The sequence below is a fragment of the Leptodactylus fuscus genome, chromosome 10, assembly GCF_031893055.1.
Source record: "Leptodactylus fuscus isolate aLepFus1 chromosome 10, aLepFus1.hap2, whole genome shotgun sequence".
Taxonomy (NCBI): domain Eukaryota; kingdom Metazoa; phylum Chordata; class Amphibia; order Anura; family Leptodactylidae; genus Leptodactylus; species Leptodactylus fuscus.
This window is the reverse complement of record NC_134274.1, coordinates 17,092,089-17,115,835: the sequence shown is the minus strand read 5'-3', so window position 1 is coordinate 17,115,835 and position 23,747 is coordinate 17,092,089. Positions and strand designations below refer to the sequence as shown.

Here is a 23,747-nt window from a genome sequence, read left to right as displayed (position 1 = left end):
TGGAGATATATAGTAGAGAATAACATGGAGAGAGCAGTGACAAGCCTACAGTAGGCTTCTATTTAGGATTCTGTTAATATTCAACCTTTCTGTTTATTTTTACAAGGTTTTTGACCTCTTTCAATATGATTTTCAACGATATGATAATCGTGTCCAGGCTCATGACGAATGTGCTGAGCGAAGGATGAAGGCTGGATATGACAGGGCAGATGTATACAGCTTGTTTAAGGTGAAATATGGTCAAAGTAACACAGAATCTCTTTAACATGTAAGGCCTTCAGGACACCGACTCAGACAACTTGTTATGCTTGGCTTTACTGGCAAAAAAAGGCTATGCTTTCCTGCCTTGTTTTTCTCATGTGTTTCACTATGTGGGACCTTAGCCTTAAAAGGCTTTTCTGGCCTCAAATTAATTTTTGACACTGATGGCCAATCTATAGTATCTGATCCTTGGGATGTAAGGGAGCATTCACACGGAGTTACGCCGTGCTTGTAAAAATACTCATTGACTGCCGTACATGCGAGCGCTACGGCAGGCTGCCGAACACTTCCCATTCACTTCAATGGGAGCACTTGTAACGCTCGCGTGTACGGCAGTCAATGAGGATTTTTGAAAGCATGGCGTAACTCCGTGTGAATGCTCCCTAATACCTTTACCCCGATGAAATCTTCAGACTCCAGGCACCAGATGCTGCAGCAGTGCGTGAGGAGCAAATGCAGTCTGGTCCTATTAAAGTAACCAAAAGTGAGCTGCAGTTCCCCAAAACCACCACTATACAGTGGATAGGGCTGCACTACCTGATTAGGAGTAGCCTGCACATGCTCCTTCCCCTCTGCATCAGCTTCTGGTACCTGGAGGCTGCCAGGACAGCTCATCTTTGTGAGGTCCAAATGTTGGATCCCCAAATATCATATACTGAATACCGATCCTGTGGATAGATCAACAGAATGAAAGTCCATATGGGGCTCGAAAATCCGCTTATGATTATGCTAAAAGAAATAACCCGGTGAATCCCAAGTAGGGTATACACATTTTCCAGATCTTAAAGGGGTTGTCCAGGAATCCCAATATCTGGGCAGGAGGCCAGGGAAGGTGAAGTACAAAAAAACCCCAAAAGTATAAACCTCACAGATCCTCTAGTTTTTGCTGAGATGTCTCTTGGGGTTTGGGGGGCAATTTCTTTATATGGTGAAAACAAAAGCCTAAAACGACAAGTGGGAGCCTAAAGAATGGTTGACTTCCAGGTTACATGACATGTCCGCTTTATGTATGGGTAGAGACATAGGATTTTATTGGCTTATGTTTATTTCTGTTACCCCAGAAAATAAAACTAGTTGTGGCCAGTTGTATGAGAATCTCACTGCATGGACTGCCATTTACTTGTGTGTGTGTCTGTGTACCCCAGGAGATGACACTCCCACTACCTCATAATATATATTGTACACTATACTGTACACTATATAATAATGACATATCTTGCTTTGCATTTTCTCATAGGCTCTGCGCTTAAAAATAATAACAACTGCAGATATTGAGATGCCTCCGTTTTGTCCGATTCCTGATTTTCTAAATAGACTTGTATACATTATTGATGAAGACAAATCCCGTATTGATAGTAAGTAAGTTATAATAATAATTGTATAGTTTCTTTCAGGAGATAGAAGAACAAAGGAAAAGGGTTTTGAGGGGTGAAAAGGTTGATGACCTCTCCTAAGGATAGACCATCAATACCAGATTGGTAGGTGTTAGACATCCAATACCCCACTGATTAGCTATTCTCAGTAGTGGATAATCAGCTGGAAGCAGACAGCTCTGTTCTTTGTGTGATGATGGAACTGTTAATGAGTTTATCCAGCTCAGGCAGCGTGACCCTATTGAAATGAATGAGAACTAGTCTGGTCTGGTGACTACACAGAGAACAAAGCTGTCTGCTTCCTACTCCATTCTCAGAGTATCAGCCAATTGGGTCAGGTGTCAGACCCCCACCAATCTGATATGGTTGACCCATGCTTAGGATACAAACCCTATACATTTCACTTATCATTCTGAAATTCCAATATACTTGTTCAGCATCTTTAAGATGAAATCAACTAATTAGTGGTTCTGGGCACGATGTCCAAGGTGCTGGAGGGAATCTGTAAGATAAGACTTCAGTATTTAAAGGGAACCTGTTGGAAAATGATGTTTAATTTGCAGGCAGCGTATATAGAGCATATAGAGCAGAAGCTGTGTGAAAGGTTTCAGTATATCTTATCTAGAAATGGGTGAACCTTGCAAGGTTCAAAGAATATTCACCGATGAGCTAGAAGAGAAGAAATGTGATGACTGTCGTTTTACTCTAGGGTCTCTTCAGACCCCAAAATGTATTACCTGGAGGTTTAGGAGAGGTGCAGAAACATTATAAACACCTATACTCACCTTCTCTCACCTCTTCTGGGCTCTTTTCACAGCATCCAGTGGGGTCCTATTTGGTTGTTGGATCCTCTTCCAGCCTTCTGGCTGATGCCACAAGCACTGGTGGGCCACTGAGGGTGATTGGGTCCCAGGGGTTAGTAGGGCATGATGTCATAGCACTTTAATGCAAGTAAGACAGTAAGGAGAGTAGGGTTGAGGGATCGGAAAAGATCGGATTCTGATCGGCAATCGAGTAAATTTCACGATCACGATCGGAATTCCCACCCCATCTTTTCCAGCGGGATCGAGATTGGAAGTTATCTCAAGATCGGCTCAACCCTAAAAGTGACTTTTCCCATAGAGAAGCACTGACTAGGGTTGAGGATCAGGATCGGAAAAGATCGGATTCCGATCGGCGATCGAATAAATTTCACGATCGGGATCGGCTGGAAAATGATTGGAAATCGGATTTTAAAATCGATCTTGAAATCTCAAGATCGGCTCATCCCTAAAGGAGAGTAAGTCGAACAGTGTTTTTTTCCTTGTGAATAGGTGTTGCTGATATAGTTCTATTTTTATCAATATACAAATGAGTTCTTTGGAGCAATGAGGTCATTACCACTTACAGCTTTAGAGCAATGAGCCCCAAAGGTTCCTCTTTCACATCAAATATACCACTATTATAAATGGCACAAGTTAGGTAGGGCCCTAGTATAGATTTTGCACTGGGGCCAAGGAGCTTTAAGTTATGCCCCTCCTGCTGAATCTTTCGTTTTCTTTTGTGGTTGTCGTCCATTTCCACCATCTAAACAGAAAGATTGATGGTTGGCATTCACAATAGAAAACGGGTCCTTCGAAAGGAGACCCATGTCCTGGTACCCTAAACCGATCATCTGTATCTGGAATAAAAACTGGATTACAAGAAGGCTAGCAATTTACTGTATTCCCTTTCCTCATGGATCACGTCTTGTCCGTTTGGTTTGTGTTTTGCCATTTTGACTATTCTTGCTGTGTCTTTGCCTATTATTTCTGGCCCACATTCGGTATGACTGGTTTGTCTCAATTTATGCATTTTTTGATCTGTAATGTCTAAAAACTTTAATAAAAATTACAATAAAAAAAAAAATACAACCCCCTAAAACAGCATGTAAGGGGATGGAAATAAGTTTTCGTTGAGACTTTCCCTTTAAACAGTAGTTTCTAATATGTGTCATCCTTACACTTCTGTTTCTATACATATATGTATATTATTTTTTTTTACTAATTTATGTATGTATTTATTTTTAAGACCTATACGGTATGGGTTATTTGTCTAGTCTTGAGATAGAAAATGAATTGAGACCAGGGTCATCAACACACGAGCCAAAAAAAATTAAAAAAGTAAGAAAATATTTCCCGGAGACCTGGATTTGGGAATTTGTTGCTCTTGGGTAAGTTACATACCGGAGAATCTATGGAAATGCGACAGAGCCCAACTATTCCATTATGTAATTCTACACTACACTATACGATGCTATACTATACTGCTATACTTCTCTACTAATAATCTGAGCAGAATCAAACCTCCCTTCCTCACACATCGTTCAAATTGTAAACAGTGGGTTTTGGTGTGGGATACAGTTTTGTTTTGCTTTTTGTGTATCAGTTTTAATGATGTTTCAATAAAAGTATAGTTTTATCTAGCAGTATTCCTTTGGTGGATGAGTCAATCCCTCCTCAGTGAAACGTATACTACTGTACTAACAGTCTATCCATTGGGAGCCAAAATAATGTCTCTTTATAATAACAGGCATCGGGGACTACCATACAGGTAGAGTATAGAGGCCTTAATGTTTAGGGCTACTGTCCTGTATATCTGTATTATAAAAAAAAAGCTCTTAGGAACCTTCTTTAAGGCGGTATACTAATCCAGTGAATGGATCTTTCCTAAAAAGTTATTCCTATCTTAAAGACCCATCACTTAGAATATGCCATGTCAATGTTTTGCGGTTTGTATAAGTTTAATCCTGGAAGTCCTGCTTGATCTTATGAATAAAGGTGAAAAAAAAAAACCTTTGATAGATGTTCTGCACAGCAGGGGTCTCTTCATAGAGAGGATTGATGGAATTCCATGTTGTCAGACCACCACTGGTTGCAAACTCATGTCAAGCAATATGTTATCACTTCTTCTAGTAAGAAAACCCCTTTCTTCACTTGTTAAACTATTACCAGAAAACTACCCAAAAAAAATTATTTTTATTTTATCTAGAGAATCTGGCAAAGCAGAAATCCACCATAAGGCTCCGGATACCATCACTGACTGGAATGCAGGGGCCATATGTCTAGGACCCAGTGGATTTGGTATTTCTACTTCGTCGTCCCTAAGAGTTTTCCAGCCATTCTTCGTAGATCTTACCCTCCCATATTCTGTTGTCAGAGGAGAAACTTTTACCCTCAAAGCTTCAGTCTTCAACTACCTGACACAATGTATAAAGGTAAAGCTATAACAGTTTTCTTTTCATTCGGGATATTTAAAAATAATTAATTTGAAAGATTTTCAATGTCGGCCCTCTTCCTCAGCTGTAGGGAACAGAATCCATCTATCCAAAAGCAGGTGATATACCCCAGCTGCCGATGATTGTTATGAACCTGATATAAAGTGGTTGTCCAGGATTACAAAAATATGACTCAATTCTTTCAAAAGCAGCGGCACTCTTGTTGACAGGTATATGTGGTATTGGAGATAACCTTCACTCACTTCAGTAGAGATAAGTTCCAATACCAGGTGTGACCCATAGGCAGGCTTAGTGAAGTTTTCAATGCAAGCAGTCATGTTCTTCTAATCTTGGACAACCCTTTTAAGAAGGTTTATCCAACAGAAGATACTTTGGTTCTCCAGTAAACCAGTCCAAGTTTGATCACGTACTATCCCCAATTGGCATGTTGGACAGCTTTTGGTGAACATTCTGCAAGAATTTTGGTGCATTTTGTTTAATAAATCTCTTGGTTTTTACGGTTTCTAAATATTTTTTATTGCCAGGTACAAGCGACCCTGGAGACCACCAATGAGCTAGAAGAGAAGAAATGTGATGACTGTCGATATAGTATGTGTATCTGTGCAGATGAGAGACAAACCTTCTACTGGAATCTGAAAGCCACCAAACTGGGTATGATGGGACCTGAGAGCCTATGTCATCTCTTCAATACAATTCAATAATTCAGTACCTTTTTATGGCCAACACTTCCCAATTCTACTGAACCAAAAGTATGGAGTTGCAATTTTGATTGTTAGAGGACACTACAGATATTAGTTTTGATAAGGGGGCTATACTAGAGGCTTTCCAATGGTGCGCCATAAGAAGACTAGCTGCATGGAATATATGACATGTGAGGGGACTAGAATGAAGCAGAATTGTAGGGTTTCCTAATAATAGGAGGGTTAAGTAAGGAGTCACTTTATTAGAGATGAGCGAACAGTGTTCTATCGAACTCATGTTCGATCGGATATTAGGCTGTTCGGCATGTTCGAATCGAATCGAACACCGCGTGGTAAAGTGCGCCATTACTCGATTCCCCTCCCACCTTCCCTGGCGCCTTTTTTGCTCCAATAACAGCGCTGGGTAGGTGGGACAGGAACTACGACACCGGTGACGTTGAAAAAAGTAGGCAAAACCCATTGGCTGCCGAAAACATGTGACCTCTAATTTAAAAGAACAGCGACGCCCAGCTTCGCGTCATTCTGAGCTTGCAATTCACCGAGGACGGAGGTTTCCGTCCAGCTAGCTAGGGCTTAGATTCTGGGTAGGCAGGGACAGGCTAGGATAGGAAGGAGAAGACAACCAACAGCTCTTGTAAGAGCTAAATTCCAGGGAGAAGCTTGTCAGTGTAACGTGGCACTGACGGGCTCAATCGCCGCAACCCAGCTTTCCCAGGATCCTGAATGGAATACACTGTCAGTGTATTCCCGTATACCCGATATATACCCCGATACCCGTTCCAACGGTGTGCCCCCCCACCTTCACCCCAGAAATACCCTGCAAGTCCCCTAGCAATAGAATTGGGGCTATATACACCCACAATTTTTACTACTGGTATACAGTGCCATTGTCTGACTGGGAATTCAAAGAATATATTGGGAATACAAATACCCTCATTTCTTGCTACTGCCATATAGTGCCAGTTTCTGACTGGTAATTCAAAGAATATATTGGGGTTACGTGCACCCACAATTTTTACTACTGGTATACAGTGCCATTGTCTGACTGGGAATTCAAAGAATATATTGGGAATACAAATACCCTCATTTCTTGCTACTGCCATATAGTGCCAGTGTCTGACTGGGAATTCAAAGAATATATTGGGGTTACGTGCACCCACAATTTTTACTACTGGTATACAGTGCCATTGTCTGACTGGGAATTCAAAGAGTATATTGGGAATACAAATACCCTCATTTCTTGCTCCTGCCATATAGTGCCAGTTTCTGACTGGGAATTCAAAGAATATATTGGGGTTACGTGCACCCACAATTTTTACTACTGGTATACAGTGCCATTGTCTGACTGGGAATTCAAAGAATATATTGGGGTTATAAATACCCTCATTTCTTGCTACTGCCATATAGTGCCAGTTTCTGACTGGGAATTCAAAGAATATATTGGGGTTACGTGCACCCACAATTTTTACTATTGGTATACAGTGCCATTGTCTGACTGGGAATTCAAAGAGTATATTGGGAATACAAATACCCTCATTTCTTGCTACTGCCATATAGTGCCAGTTTCTGACTGGGAATTCAAAGAATATATTGGGGTTACGTGCACCCACAATTTTTACTACTGGTATACAGTGCCATTGTCTGACTGGGAATTCAAAGAATATATTGGGGTTATAAATACCCTCATTTCTTGCTACTGCCATATAGTGCCAGTTTCTGACTGGGAATTCAAAGAATATATTGGGGTTACGTGCACCCACAATTTTTACTACTGGTATACAGTGCCATTGTCTGACTGGGAATTCAAAGAGTATATTGGGAATACAAATACCCTCATTTCTTGCTACTGCCATATAGTGCCAGTTTCTGACTGGGAATTCAAAGAATATATTGGGGTTACGTGCACCCACAATTTTTACTACTGGTATACAGTGCCATTGTCTGACTGGGAATTCAAAGAGTATATTGGGAATACAAATACCCTCATTTCTTGCTACTGCCATATAGTGCCAGTTTCTGACTGGGAATTCAAAGAATATATTGGGGTTACGTGCACCCACAATTTTTACTACTGGTATACAGTGCCATTGTCTGACTGGGAATTCAAAGAATATATTGGGGTTATAAATACCCTCATTTCTTGCTACTGCCATATAGTGCCAGTTTCTGACTGGGAATTCAAAGAATATATTGGGGTTACGTGCACCCACAATTTTTACTACTGGTATACAGTGCCATTGTCTGACTGGGAATTCAAAGAATATATTGGGGTTATAAATACCCTCATTTCTTGCTACTGCCATATAGTGCCAGTTTCTGACTGGTAATTCAAAGAATATATTGGGGTTACGTGCACCCACAATTTTTACTACTGGTATACAGTGCCATTGTCTGACTGGGAATTCAAAGAGTATATTGGGAATACAAATACCCTCATTTCTTGCTACTGCCATATAGTGCCAGTGTCTGACTGGGAATTCAAAGAATATATTGGGGTTACGTGCACCCACAATTTTTACTACTGGTATACAGTGCCATTGTCTGACTGGGAATTCAAAGAGTATATTGGGAATACAAATACCCTCATTTCTTGCTACTGCCATATAGTGCCAGTGTCTGACTGGGAATTCAAAGAATATATTGGGGTTACGTGCACCCACAATTTTTACTACTGGTATACAGTGCCAATTTCTAACTAGGAATTCAAAATGCGCAAGGCTCCCGGAAAGGGACGTGGACGAGGCCGTGGGCGAGGTCGGGGGAATGGTTCTGGGGAGCAAGGTAGCAGTGAAGCCACAGGGCGTCCCGTGCCTACTCCTGTGGGGCAGCAAGCATTGCGCCACTCCACAGTGCCAGGGTTGCTTGCCACATTAACTAAACTGCAGGGTACAAACCTTAGTAGGCCCGAGAACCAGGAACAGGTCTTGCAATGGCTGTCAGAGAACGCTTACAGCACATTGTCCAGCAGCCAGTCAGACTCTGCCTCCTCTCCTCCTATTACCCAACAGTCTTGTCTTCCTTCCTCCCAAAATTCCGAAGCTTTACAGAACAATAACCCAAACTGTCCCTGCTCCCCAGAGCTGTTCTCCGCTCCTTTCATTGTCCCTCAACCTGCCTCTCCACGTCACGATTCCACGAACCTAACAGAGGAGCATCTGTATCCAGATGCTCAAACACTAGAGTCTCCTCCATCTCCGTTCGATTTGGTGGTGGATGACCAGCAACCCACCCTCATCGACGATGATGTGACGCAGTTGCCGTCAGGGCATCCAGTTGACCGGCGCATTGTGCGGGAGGAGGAGATGAGACAGGAGTTGGAAGAGGAAGTGGTGGATGATGAGGACACTGACCCGACCTGGACAGGGGGGATGTCAAGCGGGGAAAGTAGTGTGGATGTTGAGGCAGGTGCAGCACCAAAAAGGGTAGCTAGAGGCAGAGGCAGAGGTCAGCAGCTTAGGCGAAGCCAGGCCACACCCGGAATCTCCCAAGATGTTCCAGTTCGTACCCAGCCCCGAAAAACTCCCACCTCGAGGGCACGTTTCTCGAAGGTGTGGAGTTTTTTCAAGGAATGCGCCGAGGACAGATATAGTGTTGTCTGCACAATTTGCCTCTCGAAATTGATTAGGGGCTCTGAGAAGAGCAACCTGTCCACCACTTCAATGCGCCGTCATTTGGAATCCAAGCACTGGAATCAGTGGCAGGCAGCAACGGCAGGACAAAGGCCGACTGCCGTTCACGCCACTGCCACTGCCTCTGCCTCTGCCTCTGCCACTGCCACTGCTGACTGTGCTGGCGATGCACTCCAGAGGACGAGCCAGGACACCACTTCATCTGCCTCCGCCACTTTGTTGACTTCTACCTCATCCTCCCCTGGTCCTGTCTTATCTCCTTCTCCTGCACCATCAAAGGCACCATCAGGCGTTTCTTTACAACAACCCACCATCTCTCAGACATTGGAGCGGCGGCAGAAATACACTGCTAACCACCCACACGCGCAAGCCTTGAACGCCAACATCGCTAAACTGCTGGCCCAGGAGATGTTGGCGTTCCGGCTTGTTGAAACTCCCGCCTTCCTGGACCTGATGGCAACTGCGGCACCTCGCTATGCCGTCCCTAGCCGTCACTACTTCTCCCGGTGTGCCGTCCCCGCCTTGCACCAGCACGTGTCACTCAACATCAGGCGGGCCCTTAGTTCCGCGCTTTGCACAAAGGTCCACTTGACCACCGACGCGTGGACAAGTGCATGCGGACAGGGACGCTACATTTCACTGACGGCACACTGGGTGAATGTAGTTGAGGCTGGGACTGCTTCCCAAACTGGCCCGGTGTACCTCGTCTCCCCGCCTAACATTCCTGGCAGGGACACGAGAAGAACACCCCCCTCCTCCTCCTCCTCCTCTACCGCCTCCTCCTCCGCCACCGCCTCCTCCTCCGCTGTTAGATTGACCCCAGCTACGAGTTGGAAACGTTGCAGCACTGGCGTTGGTAGACGTCAGCAGGCTGTGCTGAAGCTGATCAGCTTGGGGGACAGACAGCACACTGCCTCCGAGGTGAGGGATGCCCTCCTCGATGAGACGGCAATATGGTTTGAGCCGCTGCACCTGGGCCCAGGCATGGTCGTTTGTGATAACGGCCGGAACCTGGTAGCAGCTCTGGAGCTTGCCGGACTCCAACATGTTCCATGCCTGGCCCACGTCTTCAACCTAGTGGTGCAACGTTTCCTAAAGAGCTACCCCAATGTTCCAGAGCTACTGGTGAAAGTGCGGCGCATGTGCGCCCACTTTCGCAAGTCGACAGTAGCCGCTGCTAGCTTAAAATCTCTCCAGCAACGCCTGCATGTGCCACAACACCGGCTTTTGTGCGACGTCCCCACACGCTGGAACTCAACGTTTCAGATGTTGAATAGAGTGGTTGAGCAGCAGAGACCTTTGATGGAATACCAGCTACAAAACCCTAGGGTGCCACAAAGTCAGCTGCCTCAGTTTCACATCCATGAGTGGCCATGGATGAGAGACCTTTGTGACATCCTACGGGTCTTTGAGGAGTCCACAAGGAGGGTGAGCTCTGAGGATGCGATGGTGAGCCTTACAATCCCGCTCTTGTGTGTTCTGAGAGAATCCCTGATTGACATCAGGGATAACTCAGATCACACAGAGGAGTTAGGGATAGCATCCGATCCGTCACAGCTGGAGAGTAGGTCCACACATCTGTCCGCTTCACTGCGTTTAATGGAGGAGGAGGAGGAGGAGGAGGAGGAAGAAGAGTTGTCCGATGATGTGATGGTGATACAGGAGGCTTCCGGGCAACTTCGAATCGTCCCATTGTTGCAGCGCGGATGGGTAGACATGGAGGATGAGGAGGAAATGGAGATTGAACTTTCCGGTGGGGCCAGAGGAGTCATGCCAACTAACACTGTGGCAGACATGGCTGAGTTCATGTTGGGGTGCTTTACAACCGACAAGCGTATTGTCAAAATCATGGAGGACAACCAGTACTGGATCTTTGCTATCCTTGACCCCCGGTATAAAAACAACATCTCGTCTTTTATTCCGGTAGAGGGGAGGGCCAATCGCATCAATGCTTGCCACAGGCAATTGGTGCAGAATATGATGGAGATGTTTCCAGCATGTGACGTTGGCGGCAGGGAGGGCAGTTCCTCCAGTAGGCAACCAAGTTCTCACCGGTCCACACAAACGAGGGGCACACTGTCTAAGGTCTGGGACACCTTGATGGCACCCCCTCGCCAAAGTGCCGCCACGGAGGGTCCTAGTGTCACCAGGCGTGAGAAGTATAGGCGCATGTTGCGGGAATACCTTTCCGACCACAGCCCTGTCCTCTCCGACCCCTCTGCGCCCTACACGTATTGGGTGTCGAAGTTGGACCTGTGGCTTGAACTTGCCCTATATGCCTTGGAGGTGCTGTCCTGTCCTGCCGCCAGCGTCCTATCTGAGAGGGTGTTCAGTGCAGCCGGTGGCATCATCACTGACAAGCGCACCCGTCTGTCAGCTGAGAGTGCCGACCGGCTCACTTTGATAAAAATGAACCACCACTGGGTAGAGCCGTCATTTTTGTGCCCACCTGTGTAAAGCACCCCAACATGAAACTCCATGTCTGTACTCAACCTCTCCAATTCCTCCGCATCCTCATACTCATCCACCATAAGCGTTGCACAATTCTGCTAATACTAGGCTCCCTCCACCCTGATTTCCCCCAACTCTGCTGGTTAGAGGCTCCCTCCACCATGAATTTGCCCAAACTGGGCTGTTTAGAGGCTCCCTCCACCATGAATTGGTCCAAACTGGGCTGGTTAGAGGCTCCCTCCACCATGAATTTCCCAAAACTTGGCTGTTTAGAGGCTCCCTCCACCATGAATTTGCCCAAACTGGGCTGTTTAGAGGCTCCCTCCACCATTAATTGGTCCAAACTGGGCTGGTTAGAGGCTCCCTCCACCATGAATTTGCCCAAACTGGGGTGGTTAGAGGCTCCCTCCACCATTAATTGGTCCAAACTGGGCTGGTTAGAGGCTCCCTCCACCATGAATTTCCCAAAACTTGGCTGTTTAGAGGCTCCCTCCACCATTAATTGGTCCAAACTGGGCTGGTTAGAGGCTCCCTCCACCATGAATTTGCCCAAACTGGGCTGTTTAGAGGCTCCCTCCACCATTAATTGGTCCAAACTGGGCTGGTTAGAGGCTCCCTCCACCATGAATTTGCCCAAACTGGGCTGTTTAGAGGCTCCCTCCACCATGAATTGGTCCAAACTGGGGTGGTTAGAGGCTCCCTCCACCATGAATTGGTCCAAACTGGGGTGGTTAGAGGCTCCCTCCACCATTAATTGGTCCAAACTGGGCTGGTTAGAGGCTCCCTCCACCATGAATTTGCCCAAACTGGGGTGGTTAGAGGCTCCCTCCACCATTAATTGGTCCAAACTGGGCTGGTTAGAGGCTCCCTCCACAATTAATTGGTCCAAACTGGGCTAATTAGAGGCTCCCTCCACCATGAATTGGTCCAAACTGGGTTTTTTAGAGGCTCCCTCCACCATGAATTTGCCCAAACTGGGCTGTTTAGAGGCTCCCTCCACCATGAATTGGTCCAAACTGGGCTGGTTAGAGGCTCCCTCCACCATGAATTTCCCAAAACTTGGCTGTTTAGAGGCTCCCTCCACCATTAATTGGTCCAAACTGGGCTGGTTAGAGGCTCCCTCCACCATTAATTGGTCCAAACTGGGCTGGTTAGAGGCTCCCTCCACCATTAATTGGTCCAAACTGGGCTGGTTAGAGGCTCCCTCCACCATGAATTTCCCAAAACTTGGCTGTTTAGAGGCTCCCTCCACCATTAATTGGTCCAAACTGGGCTGGTTAGAGGCTCCCTCCACCATGAATTTGCCCAAACTGGGCTGTTTAGAGGCTCCCTCCACCATGAATTGGTCCAAACTGGGTTTTTTAGAGGCTCCCTCCACCATTAATTGGTCCAAACTGGGCTGGTTAGAGGCTCCCTCCACAATTAATTGGTCCAAACTGGGCTAATTAGAGGCTCCCTCCACCATGAATTGGTCCAAACTGGGTTTTTTAGAGGCTCCCTCCACCATGAATTTGCCCAAACTGGGCTGTTTAGAGGCTCCCTCCACCATGAATTGGTCCAAACTGGGCTGTTTAGAGGCTCCCTCCACCATTAATTGGTCCAAACTGGGCTGGTTAGAGGCTCCCTCCACCATGAATTTGCCCAAACTGGGCTGTTTAGAGGCTCCCTCCACCATGAATTGGTCCAAACTGGGGTGGTTAGAGGCTCCCTCCACCATGAATTGGTCCAAACTGGGGTGGTTAGAGGCTCCCTCCACCATTAATTGGTCCAAACTGGGCTGGTTAGAGGCTCCCTCCACAATTAATTGGTCCAAACTGGGCTAATTAGAGGCTCCCTCCACCATGAATTGGTCCAAACTGGGTTTTTTAGAGGCTCCCTCCACCATTAATTGGTCCAAACTGGGCTGGTTAGAGGCTCCCTCCACAATTAATTGGTCCAAACTGGGCTAATTAGAGGCTCCCTCCACCATGAATTGGTCCAAACTGGGTTTTTTAGAGGCTCCCTCCACCATGAATTTGCCCAAACTGGGCTGTTTAGAGGCTCCCTCCACCATTAATTGGTCCAAACTTGGCTGTTTAGAGGCTCCCTCCACCATGAATTTGCCCAAACTGGGCTGTTTAGAGGCTCCCTCCACCATTAATTGGTCCAAACTGGGCTGGTTAGAGGCTCCCTCCACCATGAATTTGCCCAAACTGGGGTGGTTAGAGGCTCCCTCCACCATTAATTGGTCCAAACTGGGCTGGTTAGAGGCTCCCTCCACCATTAATTGGTCCAAACTGGGCTGGTTAGAGGCTCCCTCCACCATGAATTTGCCCAAACTGGGCTGTTTAGAGGCTCCCTCCACCATGAATTGGTCCAAACTGGGCTGGTTAGAGGCTCCCTCCACCATGAATTTCCCAAAACTTGGCTGTTTAGAGGCTCCCTCCACCATTAATTGGTCCAAACTGGGCTGGTTAGAGGCTCCCTCCACCATGAATTGGTCCAAACTGGGGTTTTTAGAGGCTCCCTCCACCATGAATTGGTCCAAACTGGGGTTTTTAGAGTCTCCCTCCACCATGAATTGGTCCAAACTGGGGTTTTTAGAGTCTCCCTCCACCATGAATTGGTCCAAACTGGGGTTTTTAGAGGCTCCCTCCACCATGAATTTGCCCAAACTCTGCTGGTTAGAGGCTCAATCCACCCTGATTTTCAAAACAAATGTTGGTGCCAACCTCAACTTACTACAAGGGCCAAATTCACTGCTGGTGACAAGCTCTCCTCACTGCAAGTGCCAAATACACATGTTTCAAGGTGTTTTCCTACTGTCAGAGAGGTGGTATTGAGTGTGTAAAGTGTGTAGTTGTTAGGCTGTGATGTTGGGGTAATAGAGGGTCTTTGGTGTGTTAGATGCCCCCAGACATGCTTCCCCTGCTGTCCCAGTGTCATTCCAGAGGTGTTGGCATCATTTCCTGGGGTGTCATAGTGGACTTGGTGACCCTCCAGACACGGATTTGGGTTTCCCCCTTAACGAGTATCTGTTCCCCATAGACTATAATGGGGTTCGAAACCCGTTCGAACACACGAACATTGAGCGGCTGTTCGAATCGAATTTCGAACCTCGAACATTTTAGTGTTCGCTCATCTCTACACTTTATTAATGGATTGTAAATGTTGGTTAAGCAGAAAGGATCATTAGCAATAGCAAATAAAAGGTGAAGAGGCTTGGCCCCTTTCTGACAAGAGGTAAGTGTCTGTTGAAAGTGATCCCCCAAAGACCGAGGATTGATATAGTCATAGTAGGGTTAGGGTTAGTTCACACAACAAGAATTGAAGAGGGATTCCTCTTCATTTTCCAACACCGTATTCACTAGTGGGCTACCCACCACAAAAATCTGATGGGAATCTAAGGCGAGTTCCTTCATGTGAACATACCCTTAGAGATTAGAAAGTCTTTGATTTGGGTATATTTGATAATCACTGGAAGGAATTGAGAATTAGTTTGAAAGTTGCTTAAAGGGTATGATTTGTGTTATTCTGAAACAGATCAGAAATGTGTCTAAGTGTCTTTAATATCAACCCAGTTAATGACACATCTGGAATTTGATAGGCTACAGCTTGTATGGGAATGGCCAGAGTAGATATAGGACGGGAAGAGTATTAGATAGAGCATCCAATTGTCCAAGCTTGAAGAGATACTAGTATCAACAGGAAAGAGGACTGAGGTCGGGAATGTAGATTTGGAGGATGAAGTAATAGACCTCTCCAGTTCTGAATGTGTGTGATATATGCTTCCAAGGATGGCCAAAGCTTCTCATGGGATTCAGCTCTCAAATTTCTATAATCATTGTAAATAATCTTGTTGTGTCTTCAGTTGTCTTTGAGCCCTCTTTTATTTCTTAGAAATCCTGTTTGGTTATAATTTACTATCTATCTCCCTATCTAGGAGAAGTAAATATTACTGTAAGGACAGAAGCTGTGAACACAAAAGAATTCTGTGGAAATGAGATCCCTGTTGTTCCCAAGAAAGATACAACCGACACCATTGTAAAGACGATGCTAGTGCAGGTAAGTGTAAAAAAAATGGGCTGAAAAAAAAATTCTCTCTCTTGCCTGGAATTAAAGTTAGGGTTCCTTTACCTGGGTGAAAAATTTAATTCACTAGCTATTGTAAGCCGATGACTGGTCAGGTAATGGAGGGGGTGTACATCTCACCCAGACTACTAAGGTGGGTGAGATGAGAAAACTCCAGAAAGAACGTTTCTCAGCAGATAACTATTGTCTGCTGAGGGTTATTTCAAAGTTCTGGTTACTGGGCTGGATTTTTAGGAATGGCAGATAGGTTGGTAGTGGGGCCTGTCATTCCACCCCCCTAAAGTCCACACTTTGGGGATGTTCTGGCAGCGACTCAGCTGTCGAGAGTCTCCTCATCAATGAGGCTTAAGAAGCCAGCTCCAGCAGCAGACTTTGGGCAGAGTTTGGCTGGAGAGCTGACACAGAGGTCATATTTTTGGAGCTGTGTCCTGAATGATTCTACTGGCTTTTGGATTTCTGTTATTGTAGGTGAGGTAACCTATTCTATGTTTAGTTAGAGCCTAGCCGGGCAGGTATTTATTTTTGTATTGTTTCCTTTTGTTGCTGCTCTACCTTTTTCAGTGAAAATAAACTCTATCTTTGTTTTGGACTAAAGAAACTGGACTTGTGTGTCTATGCCACCCCACCTAGCAACCCCAGACCCTGACACCATATATGTGGCTATGGTATAAGCGGCTCACTGGCACCCCTATGGCAACTCGCACTTGGGGCATATGCCCCACTAGTGAAGGTGTAACAGGAAACTCTGGAATTATGTGCCAGCAATATGGATTTGAGCCTTACATTTAAAATCTGCAAAAAAAAAAAAAAGACATTTTCGGGAGGGTTTTGCAATTCTAATGAGTCTGTTAGGGGGTTAATAAAATCGGCAGAAAAAAATATCCACTATTTCTGACCTTACCCTTAATGCTCTAAATATGTTCAACATATCCATTACTCAAAAATGTTTGACTGCTTGTTGGTCTCCACAGCCTGGAGGTATCCTGGAGGAGAAATCGCACAGCTCTCTGATCTGCATCAAGGAGGGAGGTAAGGAGACATGACCTGGTGATAGACGTGTCATACAACTGGAGACTTACTAAGCAATGAACTTCCACTGAAATGAAGAATATACCAAATTTATTATGTGGCTGAGGCTAAAGTCATGCTTCGTTCACACTTGCGCCCGGTGTCCGGTGTGTGCATTCCGCCGGGTTTCCACCTTCAGCCCTGGCGAAACTGGACAGGAGACTCGAAACCCGGTGGTCCACTTTAAAACTCATTTACTTGAAGGTGATTGACTGTGTTCGCCTGCGGCCTGTCTGCAGGGAAGCCGTTTTTTTAAGCCGGACACAAAGTCCTGCATGTCCAACTTTGTGTCCAGCTAAAAAAAAACGCATGTATGAAAAGATAATCCGACCACAATAAGGAAAGTCCTAGACCATAGAAAGTTCCTGCATTCATGATCCTATCCATTGGCAGCCTATTAACATAGCAGATGTCACCACTAAGAGAATCTTTAAAGTTTGAAAATGTTTCGCTTTTAGTTGCCTACAAATGTATATATGGTTATATTCATGGAAACCCCATTTAAGAGATAGCATCAGGAAGATGGGGGAATACTGTTATGTATCTGCTGTTAATGAGAATTTTTATTATTATAGTGTTGAATGCTCGGACACATATGAGGTTTTTTAATATGATTAGCTAATACTACACTAAAACACTTTGGCTTTTACATTTCAGGCCAACCTAAAGTGGAGGAGATATCTCTGAAGATCCCTGATAATATTCTAGAGGATTCTGCAAGAGCTCATATAACAGTATTGGGTATAATCTGCATTCTATGGATCTCCACAGGACCACTGTACAAAATATATGGGATCTATCTGGGCAAATATTCAATAAACCTAAATATGTTTCAGAAATAAATTCATCATCATCAACTGCACAAGTCCATCTGGTAGTTTACTACATGTATATGTTTTATTTGGAATATATATTAAGATAGAAATCCTGTTATTCCCCTGCAGGAGATCTCATGGGCACAGCCCTGCAGAACCTCGATCATCTCCTGGCCATGCCATATGGATGTGGAGAACAGAACATGGTTCTCTTTGCTCCCAATATCTTCATCCTGCAGTATCTGGAGAAGACTCATCAATTGAATAATGAAATCCAGAGCAAAGCCAAGAAGTTCCTGGAGAGCGGTGAGAAATTTTACAATGAATAGTATTGTATCTTATTTACCCACTAGGGGATCCTGGTGCTTGAGGATAGGTCGTAGAAAGATAGAGAGAGCAGGATAATTGTAATACATATAGTATGCATACTGTACATAATTTTTAAGATGACACATTTTTAGTTATTGTTATTATTGAGATGTAAGACATTCTCATTTCTCATAGGGTATGAGCGTCAGCTTACATACAAACGTGATGATGGATCATACAGCGCTTTTGGAAAGAGTGACAAAGAGGGAAATACATGGTTGGTGGATTTGGATATATTTTTATTCATAGTGCATGAATCTATAAGTTTTTTTTTTTTTTTTTTATTAATTTTCATCTCTTTGCTTTCAGAATTCCTGTACACCATGTATTTTGCCATTGCATGTTAAAAGCACAAGTATTTATATATTTATGGACAGGCACCGCAAGTAGCTAAGGCGTAAAATACTATCACTGCAAACCAATCACTAGAAATGAAAATTTTTGTTTCTGGCCGAACTTGTTCAGAACTGGAAGTGATATTATTAACCTCTGCGGTTTCTTAAGACTTGAGAGTTTAATATATGGAGGCGCGGGAAAGGTGTAAAAAAAAAACAAAGCAAATTGTTTTATTGACCTTCCCTCACTTCTTCTTCACCTCCTTCCATCGTCTTGCAAAGTCCTCTTCTGGCCTCCTAAAGCCCACTGGGTGATGTCATGCACCCCAGGATCACCACTGAGGCCAGGGAGTGAGTCGTGTTGAACATTGCAGCATCAGGGTTGTGATTCAGTAGTGACACCAGGGCGCATGATCTCATGCAGGAGGGTGGAAGAGGCTATAAGAGGACCCAGAGAGAGGGCTGAATGCTGCGTGGATGACCAAAGAGGTTAGGGAAGGTGAATATAACAGTGTTATATTGTTAAGCCTTTCCTAGGCCTCCACCTATTACACTCTGAGATCTGAAGAAACCCCAGACTATAATAATTTCACTTCTGGTTAGTGGTTCTGGTCAAATCTGTTTTGATCTCACATATCACCCATCTCTACTCAAGACCCCAAAGGAGGGCAATGGCCAACCCACAATACTGATCAGGGCAAACAAACTACCATTTACATTAAATGCATAAGAACACAGTAGCTGTAAGCCTTGAGCTTCAAAGGGGTATATGGAACTTGTATATTATGACCTATTGTTAGGATAGATCATCAATATGTGCTTGGTGGGGGTCCAACACTGGAGGCCCCCCACAGATAAACTGGTGTTTATGAGCTGCAGTATCCAGGTGAGCACTACGTCCCCTTTATTGAATAGCAAGAAAAGTACATGTTGTAGGGCTGTGCTTGGTATTGCAGCTCAGTCCCATTTGGCTGAGCTGCTGCTACTGCATCATGTGACTGATGAGTGTGATGTCATCGACACAGGTTGGAGGCTGCACCACTCTTGAGAGCCCCAACTTCTTCAAACAGCTGATTGGTGGGAATCCGGGATGTCTCCTATGAAACACATATGGATGGCTTTCCTAAGGATAGGTCCTGAATATATACATCCTGGAAAAACCTGTAAAGTGTGTTGTTTTTTTTTGTTTAGTGAACAATTTTGCAATATGCTTTATTAACCTAACTTTCTTTTAATAAAAAACAAGATGTACAAGATGTTCCTTTAGCTATGTTTATTTTTATTTTAAATATGATTTTTATTGAAAAGAAGAAAGCTTTTACAATAGAATAAAAAAAGCAACTACAAACAAAAGAAGAATCGGCATAAGTCCGAATAATACTTTAGGAATCGTAAGCTGGGACGTCGGGCTGCAATCAAAAAACAAGAATGACACAAACAGGACCAGACATACAAAGACCAAAGGACCAGATATACAAACGCTACAAAGACACCAATTCTACGAGAAGACAAGAAAGGGATGAAAGGGGGAAAACCCTTTAGCTATGTTTTAACCAAGAATTGCCAGTGGGAAACTTTCCCAAACACCCATAGTCAATGCTGTATGTACAGATGGAGCAGTTGCCAATGGTGGTCAACTTGAATGGCTGTAACTCTGGAACCACCAAGAAGAGTGGTTCTGGCATCATATAAAAGCTACGATTCTCACTTTTTAAAAGATACAGCTATTTGAAGTGATTGTCCCCTTTACTATCCAGAATATCTGTACATCTTGAATAAGATCAAGGTATAGAAAGTGATAACACTTGAAATGACTGGAGAATAAAATTCAACAATGCTCATTGATTGTCTTAAGAGTACAAAGTTTTTTGTAATGTGTTTTATTACTCTATAGAAATTGGTCTCTTCTATACCTCTATTATGTTTCTACAGGTTGACTGGATTTGTATTGAAGTCCTTCAGCAAAGCCCGACCTTATATCTTTATAGATAAAAGTCACCTATACCATTCTTTCTTCTGGCTAAAAAAGAATCAGAAAGACACGGGATGTTTCCGCAGCGTCGGGGAGCTTTTCAATAATGCCATGAAGGTAGGCCGAACTCTGAAAGGAGATTAAAAGTATAAGAGTTTGAGACTGATTTCAGTGGTTAGCATTGTTGCCTTGCAGCGCTGGGGTCCTGGGTTCAAATCTGTCCAAGGGGAACATCTGCCTGGAGTTTGTATGTCCTCCCTGTGATAAGGAAAGCCTAGCTTTTCCCTCTCTTCCTACACAAGAACCTCTGCTCATGAAGTCATACAGTCCTATGAAAAAGTTTGGGCACCCCTATTAATTGTAATAATTTTTAGTTCTAAATATTTTGGTGTTTGCAGCAGCCATTTGTTTGATATATCTAATAACTGATGGACACAGTAATATTTCAGGATTGAAATGAGGTTTATTGTACTAACAGAAAATGTGCAATATGCATTAAACCAAAATTTGACCAAAATTTCCTTACTATGTTCCTCACAGTGGAAAATGACAGGTTAAATCTCTGAGACAACTTTTTGTATCCTTCCCCTGAACAACTATGTTGAACAATCTTTGTTTTCAGATCATTTGAGAGCGGGCTGTCCATGCTCGGTGACCATCAAACTTAACTGAACTTGAATTGTTTTGTAAAGAGGAATGGTCCAAAATACTTTCATCCAGGATCCAGGAACTGATTTAAAGCTACAGGAAGCGACTAGAGGCTGTTATCTTTGCAAAAGGAGGATCTACTAAATATTAATTTCACTTTTCTGTTGAGGTGCCCATACTTTTGCACCAGTCAAATTTTGGTTTAATGCATATTGCGCATTTTCTGTTAGTACAATAAACCTCATTTCAATCCTGAAATATTACTGTGTCCATCAGTTATTAGATATATCAAACTGAAATGGCTGCTGCAAACACCAAAATATTTAGAACTAAAAATGATTAAGATTAATAGGGGTGCCCAAACTTTTTCATAGGACTGTATATAGAAGTCAATGAATTGGTATCTAATAAAGCTTTCTTATGTCCAGGTGCCAGCTGTCGAACAAATCTCTACAACGGTTGTAGCAGCAGATAAACAGGATGACTAGGGGGGGGGGGGAGAGAAAAGAAAAAACTGATTAGAAAAAATATATATATATTTCGTATTTTTCAAATTAGTAAAAAGTAGATACATAACCTTAATAAATAAGGTCATAGTAAAAATATGTAAAACCAAAAACTTTGTGTTTTAGGGAGGAGTAGAAGATGATATTTCTCTCTCTGCCTATATAACCATTGCTCTTCTGGAGGCCAGGGTATCTCTGAAGGTAGGTTCTAAAGTTTTGGCAAAAAATAGATATTTTTTAGACCATTATATTTAGGATTTGTCTAATTGTCGTAAAGTGGACCAAGGAGATTGATGAATGTAAAGACAAGGTTAAATGGATGTTGGGACAAGGATACGTGTACCCCAGAGAGAGCCCATGCATCTGCTTTGAAGCCCTGTGGGAAAGAACCCAATTCAGTTTATTACCAAGAAATCTTTATATAGTAGTGAACTCTGTTGTGAAGTGGTAACTCCATGTCAGCCCTGAAGTGATTGAGGGTTGAAACACAATTTGTGTGACGGACACATTTCCTGGACCAACTATGGCTTGAATGAACTGAAGTCACAACCTTATAAAGATCTATAATGCTGTGAGTTGTGTTTATCTGTATTTTATTTCCTTTCCTTTCAGGATCCCTTACTGAGCAATGCTCTATCGTGCTTGAGGAACGCCTCTGTAGATGTCAGTAACATATACACCCAGGCTCTGCTGGCCTACACCTTCACGTTGTGTGGAGACACTGAACTCAGGAATACTTTGTTGGGCAAATTGGAGGAAAAATCAGTGGAGGGAGGTAAGAAAATGTTTATCTTCAAGTTATACATTAATCCTTGTCTCATCACAGCTAGAGAACATAATTCTTTTTAAGAGTAATGGGGAATTAAAGTTCACCGATGCAAATAATTGTACATTTAAGATGTATATGATGTTGCTTGTCCACTAAGCTGCCACCAAGATCTAGTAGTCCATTGGACTCTGGACTCTGACCAGGTAAAGTTTTTTTCATTGCTCTTTTGCCTAATGCAGTCTTTCCTTTATTTTTCCGTTAGCCTACCTTCACACAAACGTCACAATCGGGTGTGACGGCCGTCATTGTTTAACGTCTGCATTAAATTCTGTTCATATGACTGGGGGCTGTTCACATGAGCAATTTTTGGAAGGTCCGAAAGGACCGGAAAAAAAAAATGGGTTAGGTTCTATCCATGAAAACCGTATTTTTATATGTACATGTGTCACAGCCGTTTTCCACAACGTTCATGTGAATCTAGTCTTAGAGGGCAAAGCATCAAAACAAGAAAGCCTCCCCTCGGATCGCTTGAGTCATTTGCTGTTATATGCTACCAATTCTTGAGATCTTCCACTGACTCCTTTCGTTGATGAGTTGATATCCACATGTTCCCGGTTAGCTGGATTTATTTTCCTCAGTCACACCATGCTTGGTCAACTCTTGACAAAATTGTTTAAGAAGATCCTATAGGGAGTGTTTAACATACCGTCCTTGGCTCACCTAGCACAAGTATTGAGGCCTCATTCAAAAGACACTTGGAACATTAAATTTTCCCATTCTAATGTGATTTTACACTAAGACTGATTGACAGAAAACTTTCTCACAAGATTTTATGCTGCACAGTCTAATTTCCATATTGTAAATTGAAGCTCCAATCAGGCAAGGGCCTCTAATAAAGTGGCCTTCAGTGTATAACACCTTTTATACACTATATATAGAATTGACTTTAAGAATTTCAAATAATTGTTGACCTCTCCTACAGATAGACAACTGCACTGGAAGAGGGACTCTACTCCTCCTTCTCAGGACTCCTACTGGCACAGAGCTCCATCAGCAGAGGTGGAGATGACCTCCTATGTGCTTCTGGCTCTTCTGTCTGGTCCAACTCCAGTTATAGGCAAAGCATCACTGATTGTGAACTGGCTGACCAAGCAGCAGAACCCATATGGAGGATACTCTTCTACACAGGTAAAGTAAGGAATAAACTGTATGGTAAATATTTACTGGTCCTAATGAACATAACAAGCAAACAATCCACCAAGGCTGCCTGTCCAGCCCATTAAGCTAGAGCTGGGCTCACATCACATTTATGAACTGCATTAGCCCTTTCACCCTGTATAAGCCAGACTTTGTCCTTCTGGCATACTGTACATTGGCTGCTATACATCAAAAATCCATTTTGAAGTATTCTTACAAAGTAAATATCTAATGCAAGGTAAGCAAAGAATAAAGCTGGCCATGTATATGCAGTAGCTCTTAACCCCTTCCCGCCGATGGCATTTTTTGATTTTCGTTTTTCGTTT

General features: G+C 43.7%; 1 protein-coding gene across 1 annotated transcript in view; it reads left to right on the top strand.

Annotated features, from left to right (window-relative positions):
• Window positions 1-23,747, top strand: part of LOC142219114 (alpha-2-macroglobulin-like) — a 62,476-nt gene that overhangs the window by 33,406 nt on the left and 5,323 nt on the right. The window contains exons 16-29 of the mRNA XM_075288081.1: window positions 107-229; window positions 1,499-1,616; window positions 3,684-3,825; window positions 4,644-4,869; window positions 5,415-5,541; window positions 15,594-15,715; window positions 16,714-16,771; window positions 17,468-17,551; window positions 17,755-17,931; window positions 18,130-18,211; window positions 20,262-20,418; window positions 21,582-21,656; window positions 22,068-22,230; window positions 23,207-23,412. Coding sequence (XP_075144182.1) covers window positions 107-229; window positions 1,499-1,616; window positions 3,684-3,825; window positions 4,644-4,869; window positions 5,415-5,541; window positions 15,594-15,715; window positions 16,714-16,771; window positions 17,468-17,551; window positions 17,755-17,931; window positions 18,130-18,211; window positions 20,262-20,418; window positions 21,582-21,656; window positions 22,068-22,230; window positions 23,207-23,412 — 1,860 coding nt within the window. The remainder of the gene's footprint in view (window positions 1-106; window positions 230-1,498; window positions 1,617-3,683; window positions 3,826-4,643; window positions 4,870-5,414; window positions 5,542-15,593; window positions 15,716-16,713; window positions 16,772-17,467; window positions 17,552-17,754; window positions 17,932-18,129; window positions 18,212-20,261; window positions 20,419-21,581; window positions 21,657-22,067; window positions 22,231-23,206; window positions 23,413-23,747) is intronic.